Source organism: Argopecten irradians, chromosome 15 (genome assembly GCF_041381155.1).
Source record: "Argopecten irradians isolate NY chromosome 15, Ai_NY, whole genome shotgun sequence".
NCBI lineage: Eukaryota > Metazoa > Mollusca > Bivalvia > Pectinida > Pectinidae > Argopecten > Argopecten irradians.
Genome location: NC_091148.1, coordinates 2,540,945 through 2,568,702, shown reverse-complemented (window position 1 = coordinate 2,568,702; position 27,758 = coordinate 2,540,945). Strand labels below are relative to the sequence as shown.

Genomic DNA, 27,758 nt, shown 5'->3' with positions numbered 1-27,758 from the left:
AGTAGTATTTTCTTCAAATATCAGAGAGTTTATCAATCAAGATATTACTTGTTACATCTGTATACATAAATTGAAGTCAAAATTTTGGTTTTATTGGTATTATTGATATGATATAAATCTAATATGGACATCTTGAACTTAAAAAGAGATTGTCTCTCAAATCCTTAAAACCTGTCAAAATATATATTTTGTTGTATTACTGTACTACATTGTGCTAGAAAGTAAAATCCCCTTATTGGTCATTCATGTAAAGAATGTCCTTGAATCAATCCAAACACAAACGTTCAGTTGTTCATAGTTGTAATATTAAACTTCGAAATCGAGATGAAATGCGACAGATAAGGGCGACACGTAAAGGTCCAAGTCATGGTGGGGTGTACGCTGTATTGTTTGATATCTCCATGGTAATGGTCGTGATAAGCCACAGTGTAAACGATGAAGAAATATAATATATATTCTTATAAACTTAGAGAAAGATTTGACCGAACTACGTCTTTCTCAGTGTCGTGTCATCATTTGTCAACGTCATCAATAATCGAGTGACTCATGCTATGCTGTGATCGCCGCTTGACGCCAAAACTGCTGTTGGATAGCGTACTTATCCTCGTCGTATTTCTATCGGCTAAAGCAATAATATAATTGTGGTAGAAACAGGTCAATATGGAATTTATTCTTTAAAAATAACTCAGAGAAAATACTACTCTATTAAAGATGTGTAAAAAAACGATGTTACTGAAAAATAGTATGCATGGATAGCCGGTTATACTGAAGTCATTACGGACGCTATTCAAATTATCGAGAAATAAAACATTAAAATTACATTAATTCAGGCAGAGGTTTCAAGAAAATATCTAAGCTGTGAATATTCTTAGCTGAAAATAATCGGCGAGGTTCTCTTTCTTTCATTATTCAAAGATCATTTTTCGCAGATTGTAAGCTACAACTGAAATTATATGGAAAGTCTATAACTGCACGCTTCATATTCCCAACGTATCAATTATTTTATCCTTAATTTATTTAAATCAGACACTTAAAGGGAAACTTCTTCTTATACCTGACTACTTTAAGCAACGCTGTGATTTTTTCTCTCGATAATTTTATTTAAACGATGCTTTGTTTCGTTCATTCTAATTTCACAGAAGCGAGCAATCTTCATGAAACAATCCTTATAATAAGAATAATGAAGAAAAAGACTACAGAGAGCAACGAAAAATAATGCCATTTACAAAATCAGTTTGGAAAAGAAGCAAATAATTGGAAAACATACGTATCAAGTTAGTGATATTAAATAGAATAGATTGTTTGGTTGGTGGTGTACAGATACTGCCAATATTTGTAATAAAACAGACTGTGTTTCAAATTACCACAGAATAGAATTAATTTTTATATATGATAATAAAATGATATCATTCAACAAATGGATACTTTATTTACAAATGTATAGCAAACATTTTTTAATCAGCTGAATATCATTAACTTACACTGAATCTTATATCTATTTTAATACACTACAATATAATTTTATTTATTTCAGGAACATTGATATCTTGAATTGACATTTAGAAATATATCGACTTGGAACTGAAGCACAGATATAAGGAAACAAAATTTAATGTATATGCAAATGTCCAAAGAAGCTATCATTATTTACCATATTTCGTCTTTGCATATTACATATTTACCTCCCTTGCGGGTAGGTTTCCATGGTGACGTTTTTATTTTGTGAGTAAAATTCACGTCGCTTTCTCCAAAACGTATGACGTGACGCTCGCAAACACATGACTTCACAATGAAAATCTACCCACCATAAGGGCAGATAACTCTGTAATATGCAAACAGAATATGCAATATGTGAACGTAATTTAATTACTTTAGTATCATAACAATTTCTTGACATATGCTATATAAACATTATCTTCTCTATATTGCGTTTCAACATATCAAAAAAAATGTTTACACCGAAATTGAAGATTTACGAATAACTTTCACGATTGTATGGAAATTGAACATAAATTGAGCATGAATGTTAACTCTTCTTTATTTCTAAACAAATTTTATAATTGTTTCTATAAACTTTTTTCTGTAAAATTAGTCTATAAAAATGTGTCATGAGAATTAAGATTCGTGTTTTGAGAAATAACATTGGATATACAAATAGTTTCTCTCGTCATATAATGAACTCCTCTACTGAATAATGCAAACATTAAGACAAAAGTAGCTAAGAAATTCTACAAAAGTTTGTTATCTGATGGATATGACTAAGCAATGCCTTAAAGGCTGTGCATAAACTCGTGCAGTTTTACCAGGGTTCAAAGGCCACTTCACGGTGACGCTCGGCGAAGTTCCCTAGGCACCTGTGGTGTGGTGGGAATAGATAATCCTAGTCTAATCATTACCGTCAATAACATTCGAGGTCCATCTCGATTGGAAAACTATTTACCTTAAACATTTAACTTGCTAATATCTGTGTAAAGTATATAGTAATTACTTTTCAATAAGACTTATCTGAGTAACATGTAATTTTATTAGGTGTCTAGATTTCGAACTGAAAATCACTATGGTTCTAAAAACTATGCATAAATGAGAAAATGATAGAAGACAAAATTAAGTATACAAAACAACACCAATATTATGACTTGAAACATAACTTCAACAAGCCGTGAAATGAAACAAAACTTATTCAAAACACCTCTGCACCATTGAAAATTAAACAAAACCAAACATCCAGAGGCATATTAGCAATGGAGAACTTATAAACAATGAACACTGGTCAAAACGTTTTTAAAGACAAATGTACATAACAAAGGATGAAAATGTAACAAAAACATCGTACGAACTCGATAAAGTTATTTCATCTATAATTGGAGTCTTAATCTGGAGGCTCCAGGAAAGGAAATATTCGAGAGAATAATAAGGTAATTATTCAGAATTACAATATTAACTGTCTCTGCGCCAATAGACGCCATAGATAGTGAGTGTAGCATGATGATGTCTGTGATTCAACGCAGCCGAAAATTTGGAGACAATTAATAATATGAATATTGTGAATTATGTTCCCTTTGGAGCACTTATGAGAAGTTACATAATCAGAAATAGATAAAGGACTTTACCTGCGATCTGGTAAAAGGTATAGTTTGCAATAGGGGTTCCTGAATTTGCCTTGGTCTGTAAGTGGAAGGTCTAAAGCGCTGATGACTGTAATAATCAACTCATGGCCTTTCGAGTTGTACCATATTTTAACCTGCAAAGAAAGTAAAAATTCATGTTGAATTAGAATCGTGAAATATCCTAATCTTCAAAGTCAAGTTAGGTAAAATATGTTCTTATCCCAAGAAAATAGTCTATTGATACAACAAGTAAATGCAGAAAAAGAACATTATTCATTTTGTTATTCTTATGCATGTAGAACAGCGCTTTGAGCTCACCTATTAAACGTTTAAATTCTATATTCAAAAGTCATAAAAATGCTGAGATGTATGTGTATAACTGCAAACGAATGAAAATAAATCAATTGTGTAAGGATTTAGCCTACTTTAGACGAAATTTTAGACACGAAGCAACTTCATTCATTGACGTAATAAAAGTATTATACCATAAGCAGCGGTAAGTCATGTCGACTGTCTTCCATCGACAAAGATGGTCGAAGTGTACAATAGATGTTACATAGGTAACAGAAAAAATGACAAAAACATCAACAACGTTCCTCAATCATGTACATATGCACTATCAAAATAAAATAGGTTAAGGCATAGCCGATTATTTTCGCGGCAGATATCTATGATCGCGACAATTTTATCCGCAAAATAATGATAAATGGTTGAACGATATCTACCCTTAAATCCATATCGTGAAAATTCAAAACCGCCAAAATTGGATTTTCTCGTTTTTAGATCAAATCGCGAAAATTTTGGTCCGCTAAAATAACCGGCTATATGGTATGTATTAAATAACATTTAATGTTCATAACTTATGAGACTTTACCAAGTAAGGATAGTAAAGAAACGAACCTGTATTTTCCCTGAAATCGGAGGTGAACTGGCCCGTGACCGGGGCTCGACTGATGAACTGGGTGAGGTGACCATTACGCTTGGTCGACTTGAATGGTGACCAGCACTTAACGTATCCTTGCTATGTCGGTAGTCTGAAATGAAATCATGTTAAGGTCTTCACCACTGAAAGGACTAGGTATGGTAAGAGTTTTTAATGGCCCCCAAATCCGCTATTTTTCAAAGTCTGTTATTTTGATGTTAATCTTGCATTTCAAATATTAACTACATACTTGACATTTTTGATAGAGCTATTAGGTCATATAGCAGTTCTAGTTGCCATGGCAACAGTTTTTATTATACATAAATTATGCAAAATGTGAAAATTTCATCAAAATTGGCCTTTTTCATGCAGTTTTTCATCTGGTTAACATAGAGCGCATTCTAGAACAAACTTTATATTTCTCAAAATGATGTATTCTTTGTGTCTGCTAATTCCCTTAAAATATAAAGTTTGTTCTAGGTTGTGCTCTATTGCTTTTTAAAGAAAAACTATCAAAAATATGCCAAAAACGACTAAATTTTCACATTTGCATAATTTATGCAAAGTTACCATGGTTGTATAGCAAAAACATACTTTCTGTCAACAAAAATATCATTAAGTTTTTTTCAGGGGCATATTCAAAATTTCAAATGAAGCAACTTAATTTCTAAATACTTAATTTGAAATTTGGTAGATTTAGGGGCCAAAAAGAGCTATTACCATATATAGTCCTTTCATATTAAAATGTTCAAGCTTGTAAAACAGAAGAATCGCACACTTTCTTCGATGTATATAGTGAGAAAATGCAATTTTATAGCAATTTTATAAAAGACAATTATATTGTGACGGTGTACATTTGACCTTGACCTCAATACTTTACCTCGGTCTCTATGGTCACGGTCCCTGTCACGCTCTCTGTGATCCCTGTGGTCTCGGTCACGACTGTGAGCATAGTCCCGACTACTGTGACTTTCACGGCCATGGGAGTGCTCAGACGGTTGTACGCCGGGCGGAATTTCGCCCGTACTACAAAAACACGAGTGATAACACATTCTATATACTAAATCATTAGATATTAGATATGATATGTACATGTATCTGATAAACTTTATTCAAGACAATAAGCGCCAATGTCCCTTATAACAGCCCCCTGCCCTTTAAAGCCACAATATCACTCTACTCGATTCAAATGCAGACTGAATTTATGAAACCAGGGAAGTTTCTCTAATCGATATCTTCTGCAAATTAATTAAGTACTTTCTATTTAAAATAACTTTGTAAAAGGTTGGTCTATACTTGGTCCTATAAAGCGTCCATATTTTTTTCTTCTCTCCTTTAATCTCCCTGTGCGATTATTGGATCGAATGAGATATATTCTCCTGCAATCATAGGGATTTTTTAGTTGAAAGTCATATCGACATCATAAATTATCATATCATATCATTATCATATATTTACAACGATTGATATTTTAGACGAATGTAGTATTCTGATAAGTATTTTTTTCGAATGCATTATTTTTATATGATATTTAATTTGAGAGGATGATGAATATTTATAAGTATGTCTTCCGAATGGATCCTTTTTATGTCTTATCACATTATTGTGTAGGGAACACCACTCACCTAACGCTTCTATGTACAATAAGTTCCACTTGTGGTTCTTGTTTTGATTCTAGAATTATATCTTTGACCTCTTCAAAGGTTGCCCTCTGAAGGCCACGCCCATTCCATTCAATCACCTCATCACCTGGTAAAGGTCATAAGTCAAAGGTCAAATTCCAAACGAAGAGTTTCTTTGAAGATCTTTCAAAACTTGATTTGATTGCAATTACAAAGGCAATTTGGAAATCTTTTCTTATAAAGACTTCACTCAATATCTCATGTTGGTATTCCCATCCAATTAGTAAATTACAGATCAGTTCTGAGATATTTCTATCTAATTTTTGTATTCTATTGCAAGCTTAATTTGCTACGTTCTGGGTATTGAAATCTTTGGCGTTATAATTATTATATAAACATATCTCCTAAACTAAAATGGCATCGTTGTTTGTAAAGTCGTACCTGACTGGCTAATATAACTTAGAGTTACCCACATAGAAAAAAGTCCCGCAACTAATTTGGAATTTTATGAAAATAGTGGTTTGTTTAAATTGGATTCAATTCGTGAGCAGAGAAGGATACTACAGCGCTATACCATAAACAATTGTTTTATTTGTTATTACTTGTTTAAATATATTCTTTAAAGATTTGGCAGTTACAGTGGATGAAGCATAAAATTGATTTTGGGTTCATTTGTTAATATCCTCGATTCTAACCTGGACGCAGGTGACCCACTGTATCAGCTATGCTACCCTTTTTGACTTTTGTAATGAAAGCACCAAATTGCCCCTGTTCTGTCCCCTGTCCTCCGACTATCTTTAAACCTGTAAAAACAAAAGAGATGTCATTCTGATCAAGTTAATCATTATGCTTCATTTCGTCGCATAGATACAGTTTATGTAAGTATGCTTATGCGTTTGCTTTGTAACTTTTGGCGGCCAGTCAACAGTTTTCTTTCGAAAACAAACAACGTGGTAGAAATAGTGTTGATAACAGAGTATCTGGAAAACAAAGACCTAAAGTTAGCTACTTACAACAACAACCTAAACCATTCCAAAAATGTATAATCCGTCTTGTCTCCAATAAAGAGGTATCATTGTAATGCAGAGTTTGTGAATACACACACTTTTGGTCCATGGATACACGAATAGATAAACAGCATCTCACCACCCACAATTGATTAGTAAAGTCACGGGAAGATGAATTTAAAAAAGTTTTCGTAACGCCGTTCTTCAATACAGGACTTGCACTGACAATATCATGACTTAACACAAAATTATCAATATACACTTACTGAAAATCACCATTTTTGCCTATATATATACTTTCAATATTTAATCATTTGTGGATTTTATCAAACATTTGGTTTATTCCTCATCACAAACACAGAAACAATTCAATAGCAACACTGGAATGCAAAATCGTCGTGAAAAACGGAAATGTGATATGTTCTACCATACATTTAATATCCAAATATAAATATTAGAAAATAATTTAAGATAATATGTTATGAACATTTGACATAATTTAACCAAATTCGCTTTTCTTTATCTATTTATTACAATCAACTCATTACAATTATAAATTGATATAGATATCAGATGAAGAAGAAAACTTGAATCAATGCAATTCATAATATGAAACTGGCAACGTTGCATATCATATGATATGTATATTCAGACACTTTTGGGTATTTATCGACTGTGATGTCATTTGTTCGCGAGCGTGACGACATTTTTAAGAGAAAATAACGTTTATTTCGTTCACAAAACAATGTCGCCACAAGAGATAACTTCCTGCAAGGGAGATAACTTTAAAATGTACAAAGACGTGACAGAAATCTACAAGCAGTGTACTACCATCCTTTCAATACACAAAACACACAATTAGATAATTTTCATTATCATGAGTACATGTCGTTATCAATTTAAAAACAAAACAAATGTTTAGAAGCCAAACCATGACTGAAGTTGAAAACATAAAAACGGAAGGATTTTTATTCTTTGACAACAAACTGAATTAATAAGCAAAAGAGTTTTAAATTATGCACATCACAATATCTGTTTGAAGTTTGTCTTTTAAGTCTGCATTAACATAATTTACAGGCATTGATTGTTTTCGTTGCATTTAGAAAATAAAATGTATTGTCTTTTCAAACTAAATATTATATGTTAAAAAATCAGCTAAAATAAGATTTTGTTTTAATGTTAATGCAGAAATTATTTTGAAAGTGTTGCCAGCAAGCACGAAGCGTAAGTGTATTCAGACATTTCCAAGTAATTAATAGTGAATAATGAATAAATTTCGCGGGTGTACAATTTAGCGGTTTCCTGATTTTGATTTATACGCGAGGGTTTACTTTCACGAATTATCTTTCTAGCCTTAAGCTTTTAAACTGAGTCATTCTTATGACAGGCTACAATACGTAAAACCATGATTTTGATAACTTCCGTGAGTTATTAAATTTTGCGATTTTGGATGGACCCGCAAGTTTAGCGAAATTAAAACCTCCGCAAATATCAGCAACTATACAGTATTAATGAGAAAAACAAAGTTCTAGTGTTGTAAAACAGTATATCGATATTATAGGAAATATTCCGTCATTTTGCTTAAAGATGCTCCACCGCTGACAAATGGTGTTTTTTCACTATAAAAAACAAGAGCAGACGATTTAGTATTTTTCTTCAGTTACAAAAGTTACTTACTTTACACCATTACCACCATTGAAAAGATTGAGCTTCTAATTTTACTTCAAGTTAAAAATATTAAAAATAATTAATTGCATCCCGAAAAAAATTTCGTGACACTATATCCTACATGTATATGGAATGAAGTACTGATTGCGCATGAACCAAAGGCGAAATTAATTATTTTATATTATTTTTTGTGTTAATTAGACGTATATATACACGATTAAACACCAATTATTGTTCAAATGATTAATATCATTTATGCTCTGTCGGCGGTGTAGCATCTTTAATTGAAAAGTCTCAAAGAATCATCACTCGTTGACATATGCACAAAGAAGCCCTTTACAACGAACTGCGTATACAACAGGAAATATTCATGAATCAAATATCTCTCATGAGTTATTAGAGGCAAGAAAACGAATAGCATTCAAATGGAGTATGTGAAATAAATAGCATGCAAATCGATATATATATAGTTGTAACATGATCACAGTATGAATATAGTTTGTGCATTACGTCATCAAATTATGTGCTACTGATAAACTACTGAAGTGCATTACGTCATCAAATTATGTGCAATTTCACCACATGGATATTTAGACGACCCTGTAGCTTTCAATGATTCACCAATATTTTCCTTTTGCTTTTTTAACTTTATAGACTTTTGCTACCTTGTACGCACCCAAGCATTAATTCAGAAATCCTTAATAAGAAATAGGTTTCGTGTTAAAATAAATAGTTTTGCATGCCAAATCAATAGAAATGAATTGATAATTAAAACTGCCCACACAATCCTTAATTTCATTTATGATTTTTTTCTTCAACAAGCATTTTTATAGAATGTTGAATGTACAATATAAGCTTATAGTAAAAGCATTTTCATGAGCACACAATTTAAGAAAGTCAAGTCATCATGCAAAAAGAACAGATAGATTTAGTCATGCTTTCTCAACCACGAATCTTACACCCACACCAAATTTAGGCGAAAAAAAATAATATCAGGTTGAAACTGACAAACGAATTTGGTACTTTAACTCCTACCATTATGAACTAATTCTTTTCATGTAACCCCTTTTTTTCCAAGTATCAAACAAAATTACGATTTTCTTGTATATCTTAGTTATTCTTCTCTCTTTCACTTAAATTAACTCCATTGCAGTTTGATTACCTCCCTTTAAGCAATAGAACAATGAGTGGTTGAGTACAAGTCGCTGTGTCTATATATAGTAGAATATGAGGAGATGATCCCAACCAATAATTCCCCCATCCCCGGGGGCTGTCTACTCACCCAAGATTGCACCAGAGTCGTCTTTTCCCGTACCTTCCAAAACTGTTTTCTTCAATATCATATGACCAATCCTTTTTGCTCCATCCGCAGATGTCTGCCACGTGACCGGATGCTGAGAAAATTAAACGTAAAACATGCACCAAGGGAAGTCACTGTAAACTGGCATATTTAAGTGGTAATTTTATTTTAGCGCTTTTCGTGTCTACTTTGCGTTAAATCATGTACTAATTGTACTTCATTTATGTTGTTTATTGAGGCGTTAATGCAAATGCGAGAATTCAGCACCACGTTAATTTTGGAAATCGAAATTGATATTGATCTTAAATATCTTTGCTCTAATATAAGTACCATAACAGTATGTTCAAATATGTTACAGATTTTATAATTTGATTTCTTTTTTCTTTTTAACAAGTGATGAGTGTTATGTGATAACATTTTGAAAAGCCCATTCCCAGGATTCTTCGTTTTAGAAAACAAGTTATATTTCTTAAGTAGTACAAGTAAGAAATGTTAGTTCTTTATTTGTAGATACAGTAAATATGTTTATAATGAACACGCTTACAACAAATTCATGGATATAACATAGAAATAATCATTCAATGTCAAGGATTGATAATGGATTATACCTATATTGAAGACATTACGTTTGTCACCAGAAGTTCGATGTAATTTAATGTATGTTAAAAAGGGCGCTATGATTTCATGAATACATAAATTTACTAATCATTACTATATGTTCAACCAATGTCGTAGATGGAATTAAAATAGTTGGAAAAGTTCATGATTACGTAGATAGGCAGACGTAGTGCCATGGAGAGAATCGAAACAGAATTCATGGCAAAGTTTTCTGATGGAGCATGACAGGATAGTCGTTAACACTGAAAGTAATGAACGGTGAACAGAAATGTTAGCAGTGAATGAACTTTTAGTGGTCCAGATATGCTTTGGAGGGGTGGGTTATTGCACTCGCCTTTTTCAAGGAGAGAGGCACAATTCTAACTTATGTGCGAACCCAAAACATAATAGAGATATTTGGATAATTGTGTGGTTTTATCGTACGTCATATGTGCTACACATTTAGTGTAAATATTATAGTATTTGAAAAGTACTTTAATTAAATTCAAATTTCATGTTATTTTCATTCTAATACGTGGTAAGAATACTTTTGCAAAAGTCGGTAAGGATGGAAAGTTTAAAAATTACGAGAGAATGTACATTTTTTATATTAAAGTTATATTTTATGTAATTTCACTCTAATAAAACAGCACGAATACGCATTTTACAAAAGTCTGTTAATATGGAAAGTTTAAAATATCAAGATTTCAATACAAACAAGGAGAAAGACAATGAACATATGTAAACATGGGTTATGATTCATTTCAAATTAAGCAGTATTTTCGAAAATTTCAATTGAAATTTTATAACATTCTAGAGACAGGTGGCAAGCCTAGATTATCAGACAAGAGAATGGAAATTCATAACCATAAGACAGCATTGAAAAGTCAAAATGATTAATGCTACAGAGATATGACCAGAAAGACAAGTACAGAGACAACGCAAGAAATTAAACACACACTTAGTACATACTGTAAATATACATATTTTAGGAAGTTTTGGTTGCGTATTTTAAACACAATATTTCTTCAATGTAAAATATCCTGTAAACATAAGATTGCTGAGTGAATTTTCGACCCACATTTTGGTCCTATTTTTACTGCAAATTGCACTGAATATCTTCTCCTTATGTATTAGATATTCAGAAAAATGTTCAGCAAGAATAAGACCAAAATTCAGGTCACAAATCCACTCAGCAATTTTAATTTGACAAGGTAATTAATATTGAAAAATAGTGTGTTTTTACTATTCGTACTTTATAAAATTTGCATTGAGTATATTTCAAATATCATGGAGGCCAAATATATATAGCACTGTTTGCAAGTGTGCAAATTCACTATGGCGTAACTTTGCTCTAAATCTGGTTGAGCCGAAAAGTTTTTACAGTATGTTCTAAGAATAACATCCATATATTGATTATATATAACAAAATAATTCATATTGCGAAAAAATGCTTTTTAAGACGAACAAAGACAAACTGTAAGTGCGCATGCACTAACCATGCTAGATCAACACTTATGAGTCGAATGCACTTGAAGGCAGCTGAATTTAGGCAGGCAACAGAAATGACCTTTGACCCCTAATGTTAAGGAATTTTGTCCTGTTCCAACTCCCGTCTTAAGTTATTTTTTTCTTTCATTTTTGTTTTTTCTTTTTTTTTGTATTTTTGTTCCTCATTGTTTAAATTTGTAAGTTTCAAATTTCTAATCCCACTTTTCGGTAATTGTAGATGTATTCTAGAATTTAGTTTTCAAAGAACACTTATTTATTGAGATTCTTTAAGAATGTTTATGATTTTTATCGATCTTTATCATTTTTAATGATTTTGTAGTGATCTACCCTTGTGATCGATTTTCAGATGTCTTTTCATGTTACGTCGTGTTTTAAAGATCAATGACTTTTTATCACAAATAATACCCTATAATAAAAGAGGAATTTCGAATATTGGCATTATCCTTCTTGCTATTGGGTTGAAGCTGCAGAATCCATCCAAAATATTCAAAATGCAAGCGTCATTTTGGCAATTTTTTGGTTCAAAGATAAAATCATCATGTCAGCAGAGGTTTGTATTTATAGACGTTAGTACTAGTATTTCAATTATATCCTAGAATAAACAATAAGTCAGCTTTTTTGCTGAGTAACTATTTTTTTAAATCATATATAAAATAATGGTGTCATCCCAATGGCCGTCCTCACATCTCTATTACCAAAACTTATTTTAAAGAGATTATGCATTGAGCAAACAAGCCTTGCGTTATGAAAACAACAGTACCAATTAATTTCAAATTGCTTATTGTGAACTTTTCGTTTTTGAATAGGACAAATAGTCAAACCTACTGGCTGAGAAGAATTTAATAGTAGTACAAAAACAATAGATATTTTTTTTTATTACTTAATTTTTATCTTTGTTGAACTAAATGAAACTAATTGATAGAGTGGGAACACTCACTACAAGAATATGAACCCATAATCTATAAAGAGATGACTGAAAACCATTGCAAATCCGTGTATCTAAATAGAAATAACATTAAACTAGGTTATGAAAATAAATTTAAAATAATAAGTTGCAATAAACAGAATACATGAAGTGATATATAGAGAGTGGTACAAATATGCAATAAAAAATTTGAAATGGTTAAACAATATCCCGGTTATCCAATAGTGATTCTATCACAAATATAGATGGTTTTCCTAACAGAGGACAATTAATGTTAAAATTATTAAAATAAACATTTTTGTCTAAATTGTGTTTTTATTTCGTCGTAGAAGGAACTAATTGTTTGTATGAAAACCTTTATTAGAATAATTATTCTGAGACTATTGAACGAATTCAATATATTTTAATGTACGATTCTATTGATTGATCATCGATTCTTTTAAAACTATATATGCCACGACTTTGTCTTTATTTTGACGTTTGTTATCATACCGTCACATTTCTTGTTACCCTTTTATAATAATGGTATGAAAAAACATTCAATCAAAATACTGCATTATACACAAGAACAGCAAAAAAAGTATTATATGATGAAAACATCAATTTTCAAAAGAATGATATCAGGAATATAAACCTATCACTTTTCATCATTCCAGAACTTGTGCAAATTATGTTACAGTAAAAAAATGATAACCCAAGTTGCATTCCTTCACTTTCATTCATTATGCTAAATTTATATAGCTTATAGACTCAAAGTTGAATAAATAAAACGTGCCGTAGGATTTACAAAAAAAATCATGACAAAAATGAGTGCAAAAATTATTTTTGGGATGAAAAGAAAGAAAATCGTTCCATTAAAGGTTATTTTTTCTATAGCTACAATAGCATTCCCAAGATATATGAAATAACCGAACCTTGTGGTTAGTTTTTGTCAATTCTCTTAAAGCACTATTGGTTCTCTGGAAACATTAAGATAGAAAGGTGCAAGTAGTTAATACTTGTTTCAATATACATATATATCAATTCATTATAACTAGATATTAATTGAATTTTGATTTTAAACTTGACATTTTATAAAGTTTAGAACATTAAGAAAAGGATGAGAACAAATAATATACGTAACTAAGTATCCGCTTTAATTCATATTTTAGCAATTAGACAACTGCTTTCAAATTTCATTAAAGAAGTCTCATTTTATTTTACTTTTTTTGTTTATTGAATATATTGTTTTCTTTTAATTCCCCTCTTTTTCTAATTCAAACTTCGCTTCCAATGTGGGAAGAAATGAGACCATTAAAAGGATATATTTGAGAGGAACGGAAAGTACAGGGACTACTTGTGATAAAGCCATTGATGTAAGTATATATGTATGTGTGTTATAAAAGCCATAGATGTAAGTATCTATGTATGTACCTTGCATTTGTATATATCCTCATTTATAGTTTGGCTACTACTCGACTGACCCGTATCGATACCCGAGTCCTTAACCTGATGCTCAGCCCAGCTAGATTCCTGATCAACTGTTTTGCCCTTCCCTTTGCTTTCTGAGCGTTTCGATTTAGCCATTGAGATCTGGCTCGTTGTGCCCTGACGATTTAGCCATTGAGATCTGGCTCGTTGTGCCCTGACGATAGTTAAATGCTTGATGCCTATAGCTGCCTTCAAGGGCAGACCCTGCAAACGAAAAATCAAAGCCGTACTCAATCCTGCACCTCCAAACAAACAGTAGCAAAATAGATCAGAAAATTGTTATGGTAAATGTGCATATCTTTTGATGGTTGTCATTATGGCAAAGAAAAACGCCATGTTATTGTTTTGTTTAGATCTTTCTTTTTTTCAAGTGGACTCTTTATAGTTTGTATCTAATTCTCCTTAATATATCTATATGTTTTAATTTTTTGAGAACCTTTTTGTTTTTTTATCAAATGTATTTTTAGAATTCAATTGAATAACAGAATTAATGCTCCAGAAGTTACTCTAATCTTGTTACCGTCTATTTCCATCAAATGTTTGGGCATCTACCACATTTTTTCTGTAAACGCTGAATTCCTGGATGTCTTTTGGGTTTTTTCAATTTACTTTTCTTGCTTGTTTTAATATCATTATTTGTTAAAATATCGTCCCATTTTGAGACATTCATTTCCAAAATTATATTCATCAAAATATTACGTAAACACGAAAGACAACTAGGAAAATTTCTACTAAAAACTAAAGTGACTCAATATCGAATAATGATTCCTGAATAAAACCCATTCAACCCTGAAGACACATTTAAACTCTTCAGATTTAAAGTTTGGAAGAGTTCATTTAAAGTTTGGAAGAGTTCAGTACACATTATGTCTGGTTCCAATAATATATAACCTTTAATTCTATAATATGAAAAATACTAATTTCTATGACAACCATGTGAAAGCATTGACTTTATTCAGATACCACTTTACTTTATTTTAAATATTTCGAATTTTGTATCAGTGAATACAGAAACAATACAAAGTCAAAAGTGACTTTGAATACGATTGTATGTTAAGCATAGATATCTAATACTAACACATACATGGATGGCTGTCATTTTGTTAGACCTTTCATCACCACATCGATCCAGTAATAAGCCCATGCAAATAAATCTATGGTGGGTTATATATTCTTGAACACTGTTTCACTGCTCTGCAACTTTGTCTTTTGTCGTAATTCAAAATGATATGTTCTTTGCTGGTCTAGTTTTTGGTTCCGATAGTAATAAGCTTAACCTTGTGTGAGAAATACTTCATCATGGTTTTAAATATTCATGATGATGCATTCATAATGTAATGCTAAAATAGGCAAGTCTTACTTACAAGGGCAGACAACTCCACCTGGTCAATACGGCTGATAATAAACCGTACTAAACAAAAAGACCAATTATTATGTTGTTTCTTTTTAGCATTTTTTTTTTTTGAAAATAACACAATATTGTAAGTCAAATATAATCACTGTTTCTTGTTAATCCAAGATTTGATTTTGCTGTCTGGGCTTAAAGGTGGATCGATGTAGTTATTGATTTTTATATATCAACAACAGTATACCACTAAATAGCAAGCACCTGCCACATATGTTACAACAAAAACACCTTCATCTGCTCCAGTTGTGTTGCATGCAATGGGCAGAGAACTCACCGATAAAAACTTTTTGATTTTTGCTGCTAGTATTTCATCTTTTCTCCAGCGTTCCTCTCCCATTTCAAATTCGCCTATATTCAACATCAACATATTCTATCAACACCTATCCCTGCATGCATAGTACGACAATTTGACTGATATCACATTTGATAAAACATTTTTTTGAAATCTGTAATAATGGTATTAAATCTATAAGGAAGATACACCATATTGACCTCAATAAATTGGGTCAAAATTGTATAAAGTTTAAAATACAATAATACAGAACGAAATGTAGCATGACATCACAGGCTTACTAATTTCTCCTGAAAAAATAAACATCTGGTTGACTTTGTTCTAGCCAATGAAACAGTGGTAACATGTATTCCTAAACACCATACTGCTCTGTTGTGCAATACATATTGTTTCAGTTTACAGACAAATACCACATGTTGCACGCCATGAATATTCACATTATCTTGCACAATAGTGCAATATGATGTTTGATCAAATGATTCTATGATTACTCATACATATTATTCATTTACGTTTACAGTAAATATTGAATAAATCAGTTTCCAATGTGGTGAAGATGTGCTCAATGAATTTCACACAAATGTGTGAGACATCTTTTCAGTTTGGTGTTACATCTGTGATATTATAGCAGCTTCCATTTATACGATAACTGGTATATGATAATGGTAAGTGGATCGGGATGAGAGACAATTCTGCTGATCTGACTATGAAGAACCATTGCTTTAATTATGATATATCTTGTAACCATTTTAGTGCAGTCAACACAGCACTGACGTGAAGGGCTAGTGAACGAATGCTACCTCGATCATTCGGACATGGTCCAGAGGTGGAGTGCGACAGGAGGAACTATCGAATACCTTTACCAATCGAACAACATGGCCCAGAGGTGGAGGGCGAGTGGACCAATGTTACGTTCATTATTCGGACAACATGGTGGAGTGTTAGAGAACGAATGGTACTTTTACCATTCAGTCAACACAGCTGTAGGTGAAAGGGTATTGGATGAATGCCATACCTTCAACATTCACCCATTCATTGAGGCAGAGGGCTATTAGACGAATGTGTTATACATTCATCATTTACCCAACATGGCCCATAGGTGGATGGTTAGTGAACGAATGCTATTCTCACTATTCAGTCAACACAGCCAAGATTTGGAGGGCTAGTTGAGGAATACAGTAATACCTCCATCATTCATCCAATACAGCCAAGAATTGGTACAAGTTGTGGAATAGTTTAACACATAGACTAGAAGACATCCAAACCAAATGACTGCTATACCACAGGTGGAGAATCAGTTGTGGAATGCCAAGTTTGCTATTGGTAAAGTTCCAGTTGGTCACCATGACCAAAACGGGAGGACATATTTGTAGAAAATCAGACATTTGATTCAGCAATGTCAACAAGGAGATAGCATGGCATTGAATGTTATCAGAAACCATGGAATTTTCGCCACCAAAAATGCAGGGTATGGAGAAAAGTGTGGTGATGGGGAGGGGGTAGGAAGTTGATTGGGGGATGATTGGGAAGGTCAAATAGATGTCCCGGGCCTTACAACATTGATACAGCTGGTTAAATCTCTACACATTTTACAGGTAAAATATTCAATGATTTTCAAAGTAATGTTTAAGTTGAAACCTGCGTTTTTCAAACATACTATCTGATGATGGTGAGCTAAAAATCTGAAGAGAAGAGCATATGTATTACTTAGTAATATAAAATAAATGATATATATATCATCATGTATTTCCTTTTGTGTTTTCTCTTCTCAAATAATTTGATAAGTTTGAAAATATCTAAATGAAGCACAAATCAACTTGTATACATCTTTCTTGAGTAAATTTAGCTACATTAATTTTAAGGAACTGTTAAAATCAATATTAAAGTGTTATTTTAATAACCTGCATGCATGATTTATTCCAATAAAACTCAAGACAAATCAAAATTTGGTTTCAATAAAACTCATTACTTCAATACTTTATTCAACGCAGGTACATATAAATCTCCCATATATTTATGAGTTTTCTTTTATCTTTTATACATAGTTGTAGACATTGAAATACCGTATTCACCGTAATCAGCACCCCTCCCCTTTTCTGGAGAAGGCCGTGTTGAAAATGTATAAACACCCCCATCCCATTGATTTAACAATGTTTTACAATAGTTGATGCCTCTAACATCAGCATTGCATCCCCTATTACATGAACTTGCAAGTCTTTTCAGAGCTTAAAGCCTTTTTCTCACTCCTTTGAGAATGGGGCCTCAGCCTGTGGCTTTGAATTTGGGAAAATGTGCGACAAAACCAAGATTTGGGAAAAATTATGAATTATGAAACGAAGCATTACAAATTAAATAAGACTTTTTATTTCCAGTGTAGTTTATGTACTTTTCTGAAGCCAATTCACAAATATTTAAAGCCTTAGCCAACTAAGTTTATGCAATGTTTTTGGATAGTCATCAATAAACTTTGTTTTGGGGAAATTTAAGGCTTGAATTGGGGAAAAATTAAGAGGATTGGCCATGGGGAATGGGGCTGAAATTCGGCCTCAAATCAGGCTGAGAGAAAGCCCTGCTTTTACATGTGAATCACAATATAGTTATGCGTTTCAAAGGATAAAAGGCATTAAGTGTTTACTTCAACAGATTAATATGTCATGAGTACAGAAAGATTTAAAATACAGCTGATTTGTTTAGTCCATGACTTACATTTTGGCTTATTGATAAGCGCCCCCTGTGTTACAATTATTTTAGCGCTCATTAAAGGCCCACTACCTTTCCGAAACGGCTTTTAATTTTTGAAATGGGAATGTAAAACGAGATCGATAATTTTGTAGAGTCGCAAAAGTTATTAACTTACCGTTAATACTACACGTATCATCACCTTCTGAACAATTTGATTGAAATAAATAAAACGTTAATTTTCATAACGCGGGTCGTCTTATGTTTCCCACCGTCGTCCTAAATACCACGCGGTAGTTGACTATCACTGCGCCAGACGGCAAAACAGCGAAATGAATCTCCACAGTTATCATATATTACGCAGGAAATCTTGCATATATGTTTAGTGTTGTAACCTCATCTTAGGCCATCGGCATGTATTTTCTGATGTTATTAATGTTTTTAATAAACCTTTATATTTTGCTTCGGAAATTTAAGCGCTCATTAAGACATTAAATTATTTGTGAATATAAAACAATATGTTTCTAGCCTGTAAAATAATACGAATCCATTTTAAATTCAAAATTTGTAAGAATATATATATATATACTTTGTCTAACTTAAAGAATTATGGATTGTATACCAGGAATGTATATGTATCCGGTATTGGTTTTATCAGTCCCTTAACTGGGGTTTATATACCTTTGAAAACCTAAACTTACTTTGATGTTACATCACCTTTACAGAAATCTCCTATTACAATATAATTGCATGTCCATCCCACTGAAATGTTCTACATATTGAACCATCGATTATATATAGGATCTTAAATGAGTGTTCATTCCATGTAAGATTTTATGAAACGAGTCTTAGAAGTTTTTTTTGCAAGCTTTGGTGGGCAAAAATTAAAACTTTGAGATGAGTTTTATTAAATCTCATATGAAATGAACACAAATTTATATATTTTTATTTTTTATCACATAACTACCACAAGCTTCAGGTCAAAGAAAATGTAATGAGAAAAGCCAGCGGTGGCTGCCATTTAGTTCCGCCGTCCTTGAAATCAGTACGTCATGTCATTTTCGAGACATCATTTAATTATTTCTGTCAAAGACAAATGAATTTTTAACCAATGAAAATTGCTCCAGATCATATTACACTAGTAATATATACAAAATTTTCTAATACCTACATGTGTAATACTGGCTGATTTACGGCAATATACTCATGTCGCCTGAGGCTGTATTGCATGGCTACCCATACAATAAAGCCTCGTGACGTCATAGCGTTAACAAAATTACTATTTTCTCGGTACAATATTAACATTTTTTTCCTAAACTAGGCTGGATTGGATTTAAAACATACAACTAACAGGATTTGCGTTGAAAATATCACGCAATTTTCATATATGGAGAATTGACCTGCAGTCATGTTTTTTGGGATCACAAATGTTGTAAAACCTTTGGCAAGCCTCAGGTTTTACAACGATTTGTGACCCTCAGGTAAAATAATCCCTATCCTTGATATCCACGTATGAAAGGTCTTATAATATTACACATGCTAAATCACTGGAGATTAGGTGGATTATGTGATAAATAATATAATATATACTAAAGTCCTGTTGTGTTTCCCTCAGAGGAATTTTCCTTCTTACACGTATGTGTACTTTGCTAACCTTTATATTACATAAACGATGTAATGGAGAAATGGACTATACATCTGTCCAGATACTGTGACAGCATAAATATTTTATCTGATATTATTATTGATTTGTATAAAATTGACTAATGTTAGTCATCAGGTCACATGACAAATCTATTTATAGAGCTATGCAGCACAAATCCACACGATTTCACGATGGCGACAGGTGGTCTGTTTCTGCATTTTTCTTGCCTACATAATTGCATTTCATCTGTTTAAATGAATCAGATTTCTATACCTTTGAACATTTAATACAGAAACATTGAAATATTTTACAATAAGAATTGTTAAGCTTAATTTGATTTTTTTAAGGAAAATAATTTGTATGCAAATGTTTAAACTGCATTGATAGTATAAGGCTTCGAGCTATATTTTTCTCATTAAACCAGAATTTCATCCATTCCTAACAACAGACTCTGAATTTCATCCATTCCTAACACCAGACTTGGAAATTCTGACAAATCGGTGTATGTAATTTTCTGAATTTCTTCCAGTCCTGACACCAGACTTAGACATTTGAACACATATCTCAAATACGCCCATGTGTCCTTTTAAAATTGTCAGTTTAACTCATTCACCCCTGAAGACACATTTAGACCATTCTAAATCAAAGACTAGACCAGTCTATTACAAAATCTGAGGGGTGGCCAGCATGGTCCTAGCTGAAATTGAATTGCTTTCAACGAGAAAGTATTTCATAATATGTAATTCCTTTGAAATCAAAACAATATTCATTATTTGGCCATCATATGAAATTGTGATCAGTTGAAGTGAAATTATACCTATGTTTGTCTTACATAGATATAAGGTATGACTTATAACTATATGTGTTACTAACCCCTGAAACTTCATAATGGACTGGCCTAGTCTTTGATTTAGAAGAGCCTAAATGTGTCTTTAGGGGTGAATTAGGTAGAACATCACTATATTAATGGATTTTAATCAATACAATATACTCTTTCTGTACTGTGTTGAATCCTATCTAACCTGCCCTTGAGTTATCACTGATCGATTTGTATGGCCATATATGACAACTCCTGTAAAAATTTCCAATTAAATCAATACAACTCTATTATCACATAACACACTGACCTAATGGCCAGGTGGTCAGGTGGCAAGGAATCTATAAGTGGCAGGGTGGTCAGGTGGCAGGGAGTCTATAGGTGGCCAGGTGGCAGGGTGGTTAGGTGGCAGGGACTCTATAGGTGACCAGGTGGCAGCTAGGGTGGTCAGGTGGCATATCGCCAGGTTTTTGAGTGGCCAGGTGGTCTATAGGTTATCAAGTGGTACATAAGTCTCTAAGAATGGCAAGCTCGTCAGGACTGACAGGGGCTGATGGGTAACGGGTGACATTATATGTGGTCATAATTTGGTGGTACATTTGTAAGATGTCAAAGTGATCATGGCCAGATGGTTAGATGGTATGGTGGCCATATGGCTGGGTAGTTAAATGGCTGGCTGACCAGGTTTTTGGTGGGAATTTATTAAGGTTGGTGGGATGGTAGGTGGTTGATTCCTAGTTGTAGGTATTAGGAAAGCAATACCTGCAGTGTGGCCGCCATGTGTGGCAGAGTGGCACTATTGTCAGGACTGCCACAGTGTTAGTTTGGCAGAGTGGCACTACTGTCAGAACTGTCAAAGTTTTAGTGTGGCAGAGTGGCACTAGGGTCAGGACTGTCACAGTTTTAGTTTGGTCAGGACTGCCACAGTGTTAGTTTGGCAGAGTGGCACTTTGGTCATGACTGCCACAGTGTTAGTTTGGCAGAGTGGCACTACGGTCAGGATTGCCACAGTGTTAGTTTGGCAGAGTGGCACTTTGGTCATGACTGCCACAGTGTTAGTTTGGCAGAGTGGCACTACGGTCAGGATTGCCACAGTGTTAGTTTAGCAGAGTGGCACTATGGTCAGGACTGCCACAGTGTTATTTGGCAGAGTGGCACTACGGTCAGGACTGCCACAGTGTTAGTTTGGCAGAGTGGCACTACGGTCAGGACTGCCACAGTGTTAGTTTGGCAGAGTGGCACTACGGTCAGGACTGCCACAGTGTTAGTTTGGCAGAGTGGCACTATGGTCAGGACTGCCACAATGTTAGTTTGGCAGAGTGGCACTTTGGTCATGACTGCCACAGTGTTAGTTTGGCAGAGTGGCACTACGGTCAGGACTGCCACAGTGTTAGTTTGGCAGAGTGGCACTTTGGTCATGACTGTCACATTGTTAGTTTGGCAGAGTGGCACTTTGGTCATGACTGTCACATTGTTAGTTTGGCAGAGTGGCACTACGGTCAGGACTGCCACAGTGTTAGTTTGGCAGAGTGGCACTATGGTCAGGACTGTCACATTGTTAGTTTGGCAGAGTGGCACTACGGTCAGGACTGCCACAGTGTTAGTTTGGCAGAGTGGCACTACGGTCAGGACTGCCACAGTGTTAGTTTGGCAGAGTGGCACTTTGGTCATGACTGCCACATTGTTAGTTTGGCAGAGTGGCACTACGGTCAGGACTGCCACAGTGTTAGTTTGGCAGAGTGGCACTTTGGTCATGACTGTCACATTGTTAGTTTGGCAGAGTGGCACTTTGGTCATGACTGTCACATTGTTAGTTTGGCAGAGTGGCACTACGGTCAGGACTGCCACAGTGTTAGTTTGGCAGAGTGGCACTACGGTCAGGATTGCCACAGTGTTAGTTTAGCAGAGTGGCACTATGGTCAGGACTGCCACAGTGTTAGTTTGGCAGATTGGCACTGTGGTCATGACTGTCACAGTTTTAGTGTGGCAAATCTAGAGTGGCCCATTGGTAAATGGCAACAAACTGTACTGGTTTGCTTCTGATCTGATGATATATGAATTGAAAGACACTGGATCACCAACAGTTATTATTTCATAGTGGTGTGGTATATGGTTTTTTTTTAAACTATCTTTAACATGTTGAGCCATTAGGAGGTCAATATATTGTTTTATTAACCTATGGTTAATTTTATCAATGTAAACTAAGTTGTCATAAGCATCAATAATTAAGGCAGAGATGCTTCTCATGCAAAACCATCATCATTCTGAAAAAAAAAATCCATAATTTATATATAAACATAAAAACACACTTACCTTTTCTCAAACCATAGATCCGGTATTGTAGAAATCAACTTATAGATATCCATTTTGTTTGAATAAAGAAATTTAAAAAATGGCCAACAAAATGGCTTTGACCTTGTAACAAACACACAAAACAAACTGAGAATATATAAAACTCATCACCTTTCTCACTAATGACGCTTTCAATTTCCAAATCAGGTTCCTCGCAGCTAGAACACTCCGGGGTTGAGCGAATTTCATCGTCCGAGCTACTTATAGAATGCTGTTGAAGCTTTTTGCCCCTGCGATGCTTGTGAGGTTTCGGCGGTGGTGGTCTGGCACAATCTGAAGGATCCGAACTTAACGAATCGTTTCTAGACATAGAGATATCTAACTTACGACTACGAGAGTTACGTCCAGTTGCAGCAGTACTTGGATCGAGATGTTGCTTTTTATCGTGATATTTATCCACTTGGTCTTCCATCACCGTAGGGGAATCCCCTACACGTTCTATACGTATATTATGTCGGTTTAAACTTGGTGAACGTACATGGGAATTATAAATCTCCGGTTCCTTCCGTCGTTCCCGCGTATCACCCACCGTTGGAGATCGCCGGTCCTTGCTCCCACTTCCTAACCGATCCCTGGGATGCCGATTGTTTAAATGTCTAGAGTTTTGTTGACTGTCCCGGGAGTGTGTTGACCCGCCCGGTTTCCCATGAGGGTCGCGAACTCTTCGCTTGTCATTTTCTAGAGAGTCCAACTTTTCTCTGGATCCCTTGATATCTTTGTCTGCATAGTCGTAGATGTTGAGATTTTCTACTTGTCCTGATTGTCGGTCCTTACGTTTATCACCGGCTCCGTCTCGTCGTCTCGATCCCTCGTCCCATTCCCGAGGGTCGCGATTAGACCGATCGTCACGTCCATCCCTGCTTCGGCCTGTTATTTCTTCTCTAGATCCTCTGAAAATTATAAATGACAACTGAATTTCTTCATCATAATGCCTCCATTATGAATTGTATTAAAGTAGATGATTTCATTGAAAGTTTCAAGATTCTTTTATTAGATATTTGTAGTTAAGACAGACACGTAAGTAATAATAACTTTAAACCTGAAAAATTCTGCCAATTCTCTATCTGTTATCTCTCTGAAGCACGACTTTTAAACAGCTAGCAACCACATAACATTAAAGTAATTATTTACGAAACTAAGAAGATAAATATTTTTGAAGAGATAATTATGCAAATTACACCTTTCTGATTGGTCCATATTGTGAAAGTGGTCGGAAAAAACGACATCACGAAAAAACATATTTTACTGACCTTGACCTTTCTCTGGATATTTCCCGTTTTCTATCACGGTCGTCCATTAATCTATCTACATGTGGATCACGTTGATCTCGTCGTTTGTCATCTGAGTATTTCCCCTTGTCTATATGGTCAAGGTCTCTCGACTGATCTCGAGACCGAGGCTCCCGGCCTGCGTCCCCTCGACGATATCGTGATTCCTGCTCGATATTCCTCCATTCTTGAGCATTATAACGACGGTCCGTCTCTGACAAACGCGATTCACTGTGGTGTCGATTTGCCGCCGGAGAACGATCCCGAGTTCGACCTCTCTCTGACGGTAGATGACCCCTGTCACGTGACCCTTTATCTTTATCGGCCATGTCAGGGGTCAGATTCTGACCACCGGATCTATCACTATGATTTTTTTGAGCATCCAAGGAAAATTGTCTTTTGAGTTCTCTCCCTTGCAAACTTCCTGTTCGTATAATTTTGTGACCCTTATCATCCCTGTTTTCTTTATCTGCCCCGTCTCCGTGAATCTTGGGCCGTTTCTCATTTGGAGGACTAATGTTCTGACCAGCCGGACTTTCTCCCTGTGGTAGAGCGTCCAGTTGAACGGGTTTGGCCATTCCACCGTGATACCACTGACCTGTCTTGGCCAAAATGTCCTGCTTCTTCTTACACATATTGCATGCCCACACCATCTGTTAAAAAGAAATTACACATTTTAGAGATAATGTTACTATTATGACATAATTCCACTTTTGCATATAAGAAAATTATCTCCCTTAAAAATATTTCATGCCGACACCATCTGTTAAAAAGAAACTACACATTTCAGATATTATGTAATTATTATGACATATTTCCGTCTTTGCATATTACAAAGTTTGGAGTTATCCCCCTTACATATTGGTACCAATTGTTTGTGAGCAAAAATTACATAGATCATTTTTTTTCTGAAAATGTGATGTTTATACACAACAATGTGTAAAGTCGAGATCAGCATCTGTAACCTACCACTAAGAGCAGATAACTCTATTCAGTCTTTGCATATTACAGAGTTGTCTCCCTTGCAGATTATAAGGTAATTAATATAATGATTGTGATGTCATTGCTTTGTGAGCAAAACTTATATCATTTTCTCTGAAGAGTATGGAATTATACGCTCGAAAACACATGACATCACGGCCAATACCTACTGGTAAGGGCAAATAACTCTGTAAACAGGCAAAGGTGTAATAGGGCTAGCCTACTGCCTGATCCTTTTGATTTTTCGATATATAAAACTTTGAATTGAAAGTATAAATAACTCTGTTATATACAGAACACGAACATCACTATTTAGTGGGATATGCCACTCAAATATCATGCGTAATTTAATGATCTTCTAAAATCCCAAATGTAAATGAATGAAACTGAAAGGTTAAATTAGCTCTGAAATTGAGGTTACACAAATTAAGCCTTACTCCACCGAAATAATATATCCACTAAACTAATTAAAGCTTCCACTAAAATAAAGTATCCACAAAATAGAGTCACCACTGAAATAAAAAGATACTCGCTAAAAGCATTAGGTCACCAGTAAAAAAACAGATAATTAAATACATCATCATCAAAACTAAAAACAAAATTATTTCAGTAACTGGTAGATAAGCGAAAGGTTTTTTACAGGCATTGTTTGAATATGTTTTTTCCTATTTGTCTTAAATCAAATTTAAACAAATATCACTGAAAATTACTAAATTTTCTATCCTAAAAAATTAAAAGAAATAAACAGTGTGAATTCAGTTTGTATATCTGTAATTCTAAGATGCATTAAGCAGATCGTTCCCTGATATAATGTAACAAGTACTTAATTATGCGTCTCCAAGGTTATTCATTGGATGTACACCTGCCAATCAAAATATAACTTTTCATTGGACGTACACCTGCCAATCAAAATATAACTTTTCATTGGACGTACACCTGCCAATCAAAATATAACTTTTCATTGGACGTACACCTGCCAATCAAAATATAACTTTTCATGTATAAGTCGAGACGTTGTGTAACATACGTCTAAGTGATATATCATTCATATTACTAATTAATTTAACATCCCCTTGACCATCTGTCATAATGGACATTCCACAAGATACCCATGCATACATCTGTTGTCTGAGTTAAGTGACATTATATTTGAAGTATTATTACAAAAGACTTTCAGTAAATCATTTGAATTTTTAATTACCAAAATTAATTACTGCCAATTAAAATGTCTACAGCAGATACAATAGAAGTCTAAATCAAGAAATTGTGTATAAACCACCGTGTGGTTATAGCATCAAACACAAAATATCTATAGATACATTTTATCACCTTAAATATTTTTATAATACCTATCAATATATTCTTTTACCTTAAATATTTCATTATGATGATTTTGGCTATAAAACATCAACTTTAAATAAAACATATCACAATCTTGTAAACATTTGATTTTTACATCAAACCAATTTTAATGACATTGTCATAAAATCATTTAGTTTAGGCATGCAAGAAGGACAGAAAATGAAGAACAAAATTAGTGTTGCTTTTGAAGTTTTGATATAAATTGGTGCTTGTGGCCTTGATTTTTGACCTTTGATTAGCTGCAACTGTGAATATGTATTTTTGAACTTGACCTACATTTGTATGAACTTCAGTTTGTTGTAAGCTATGAATGTGTATCGCAATTTAACTTAAAACTTGTACCTTATTTGACATCAAGTCACACATATAACGTTAACCTTTGATTGTAAGTGACCTTTAGTGTAGTTTCTGTGACCTTGACCTTTAGTCTAGTGTCTGTGACCTTGACCTTTAGTCTAGTGTCTGTGACCTTGACCTTGTGTCTCATATCACAGGTTTCATTAATTTTTGCATATAATTTTATAAATATTATATTTAGAAATTGACTTTATTTTAATTAAAATAGTCCCTTGAATTGACAAATCTGTTTTAATGTTAACTTGTAACAACTAAAACAGCATCCTTAATTAAATAAATCTCCCAATGTCCCTGGTAATGAAAATTTCTGGCTATGGTTACTTGAATAATTATTCCATTAACAAATTAATTTCGTTAACATGACTGTCTGATATGCTGTGAGATAATTATGTACAAAGCACTATTTCCCTTAATCACTCTTGCTAACAATAATTGTGTACTCCTCAAAATAATCAATATCATTGTGT

At 33.8% G+C, this 27,758-nt stretch overlaps 1 protein-coding gene across 10 annotated transcripts in view; it reads right to left on the bottom strand.

The window, feature by feature from the left end:
* LOC138308885 (regulating synaptic membrane exocytosis protein 2-like) overlaps window positions 1–27,758 on the bottom strand; it is a 46,833-nt gene that overhangs the window by 11,078 nt on the left and 7,997 nt on the right. For 5 of the 10 annotated variants that reach the window (XM_069249921.1, XM_069249922.1, XM_069249927.1 and 2 more), the window contains 10 exons: window positions 24,574–25,244; window positions 23,435–24,213; window positions 15,813–15,886; window positions 9,609–9,720; window positions 6,347–6,454; window positions 5,655–5,778; window positions 4,910–5,055; window positions 4,008–4,141; window positions 3,111–3,241; window positions 2,304–2,354 (listed from right to left, as the gene is read on the bottom strand). In XM_069249921.1, coding sequence (XP_069106022.1) covers window positions 2,304–2,354; window positions 3,111–3,241; window positions 4,008–4,141; window positions 4,910–5,055; window positions 5,655–5,778; window positions 6,347–6,454; window positions 9,609–9,720; window positions 15,813–15,886; window positions 23,435–24,213; window positions 24,574–25,244 — 2,330 coding nt within the window. The remainder of the gene's footprint in view (window positions 1–2,303; window positions 2,355–3,110; window positions 3,242–4,007; window positions 4,142–4,909; window positions 5,056–5,654; window positions 5,779–6,346; window positions 6,455–9,608; window positions 9,721–15,812; window positions 15,887–23,434; window positions 24,214–24,573; window positions 25,245–27,758) is intronic. The other 5 variants (XM_069249926.1, XM_069249929.1, XM_069249930.1 and 2 more) reach the window with 2 other exon arrangements.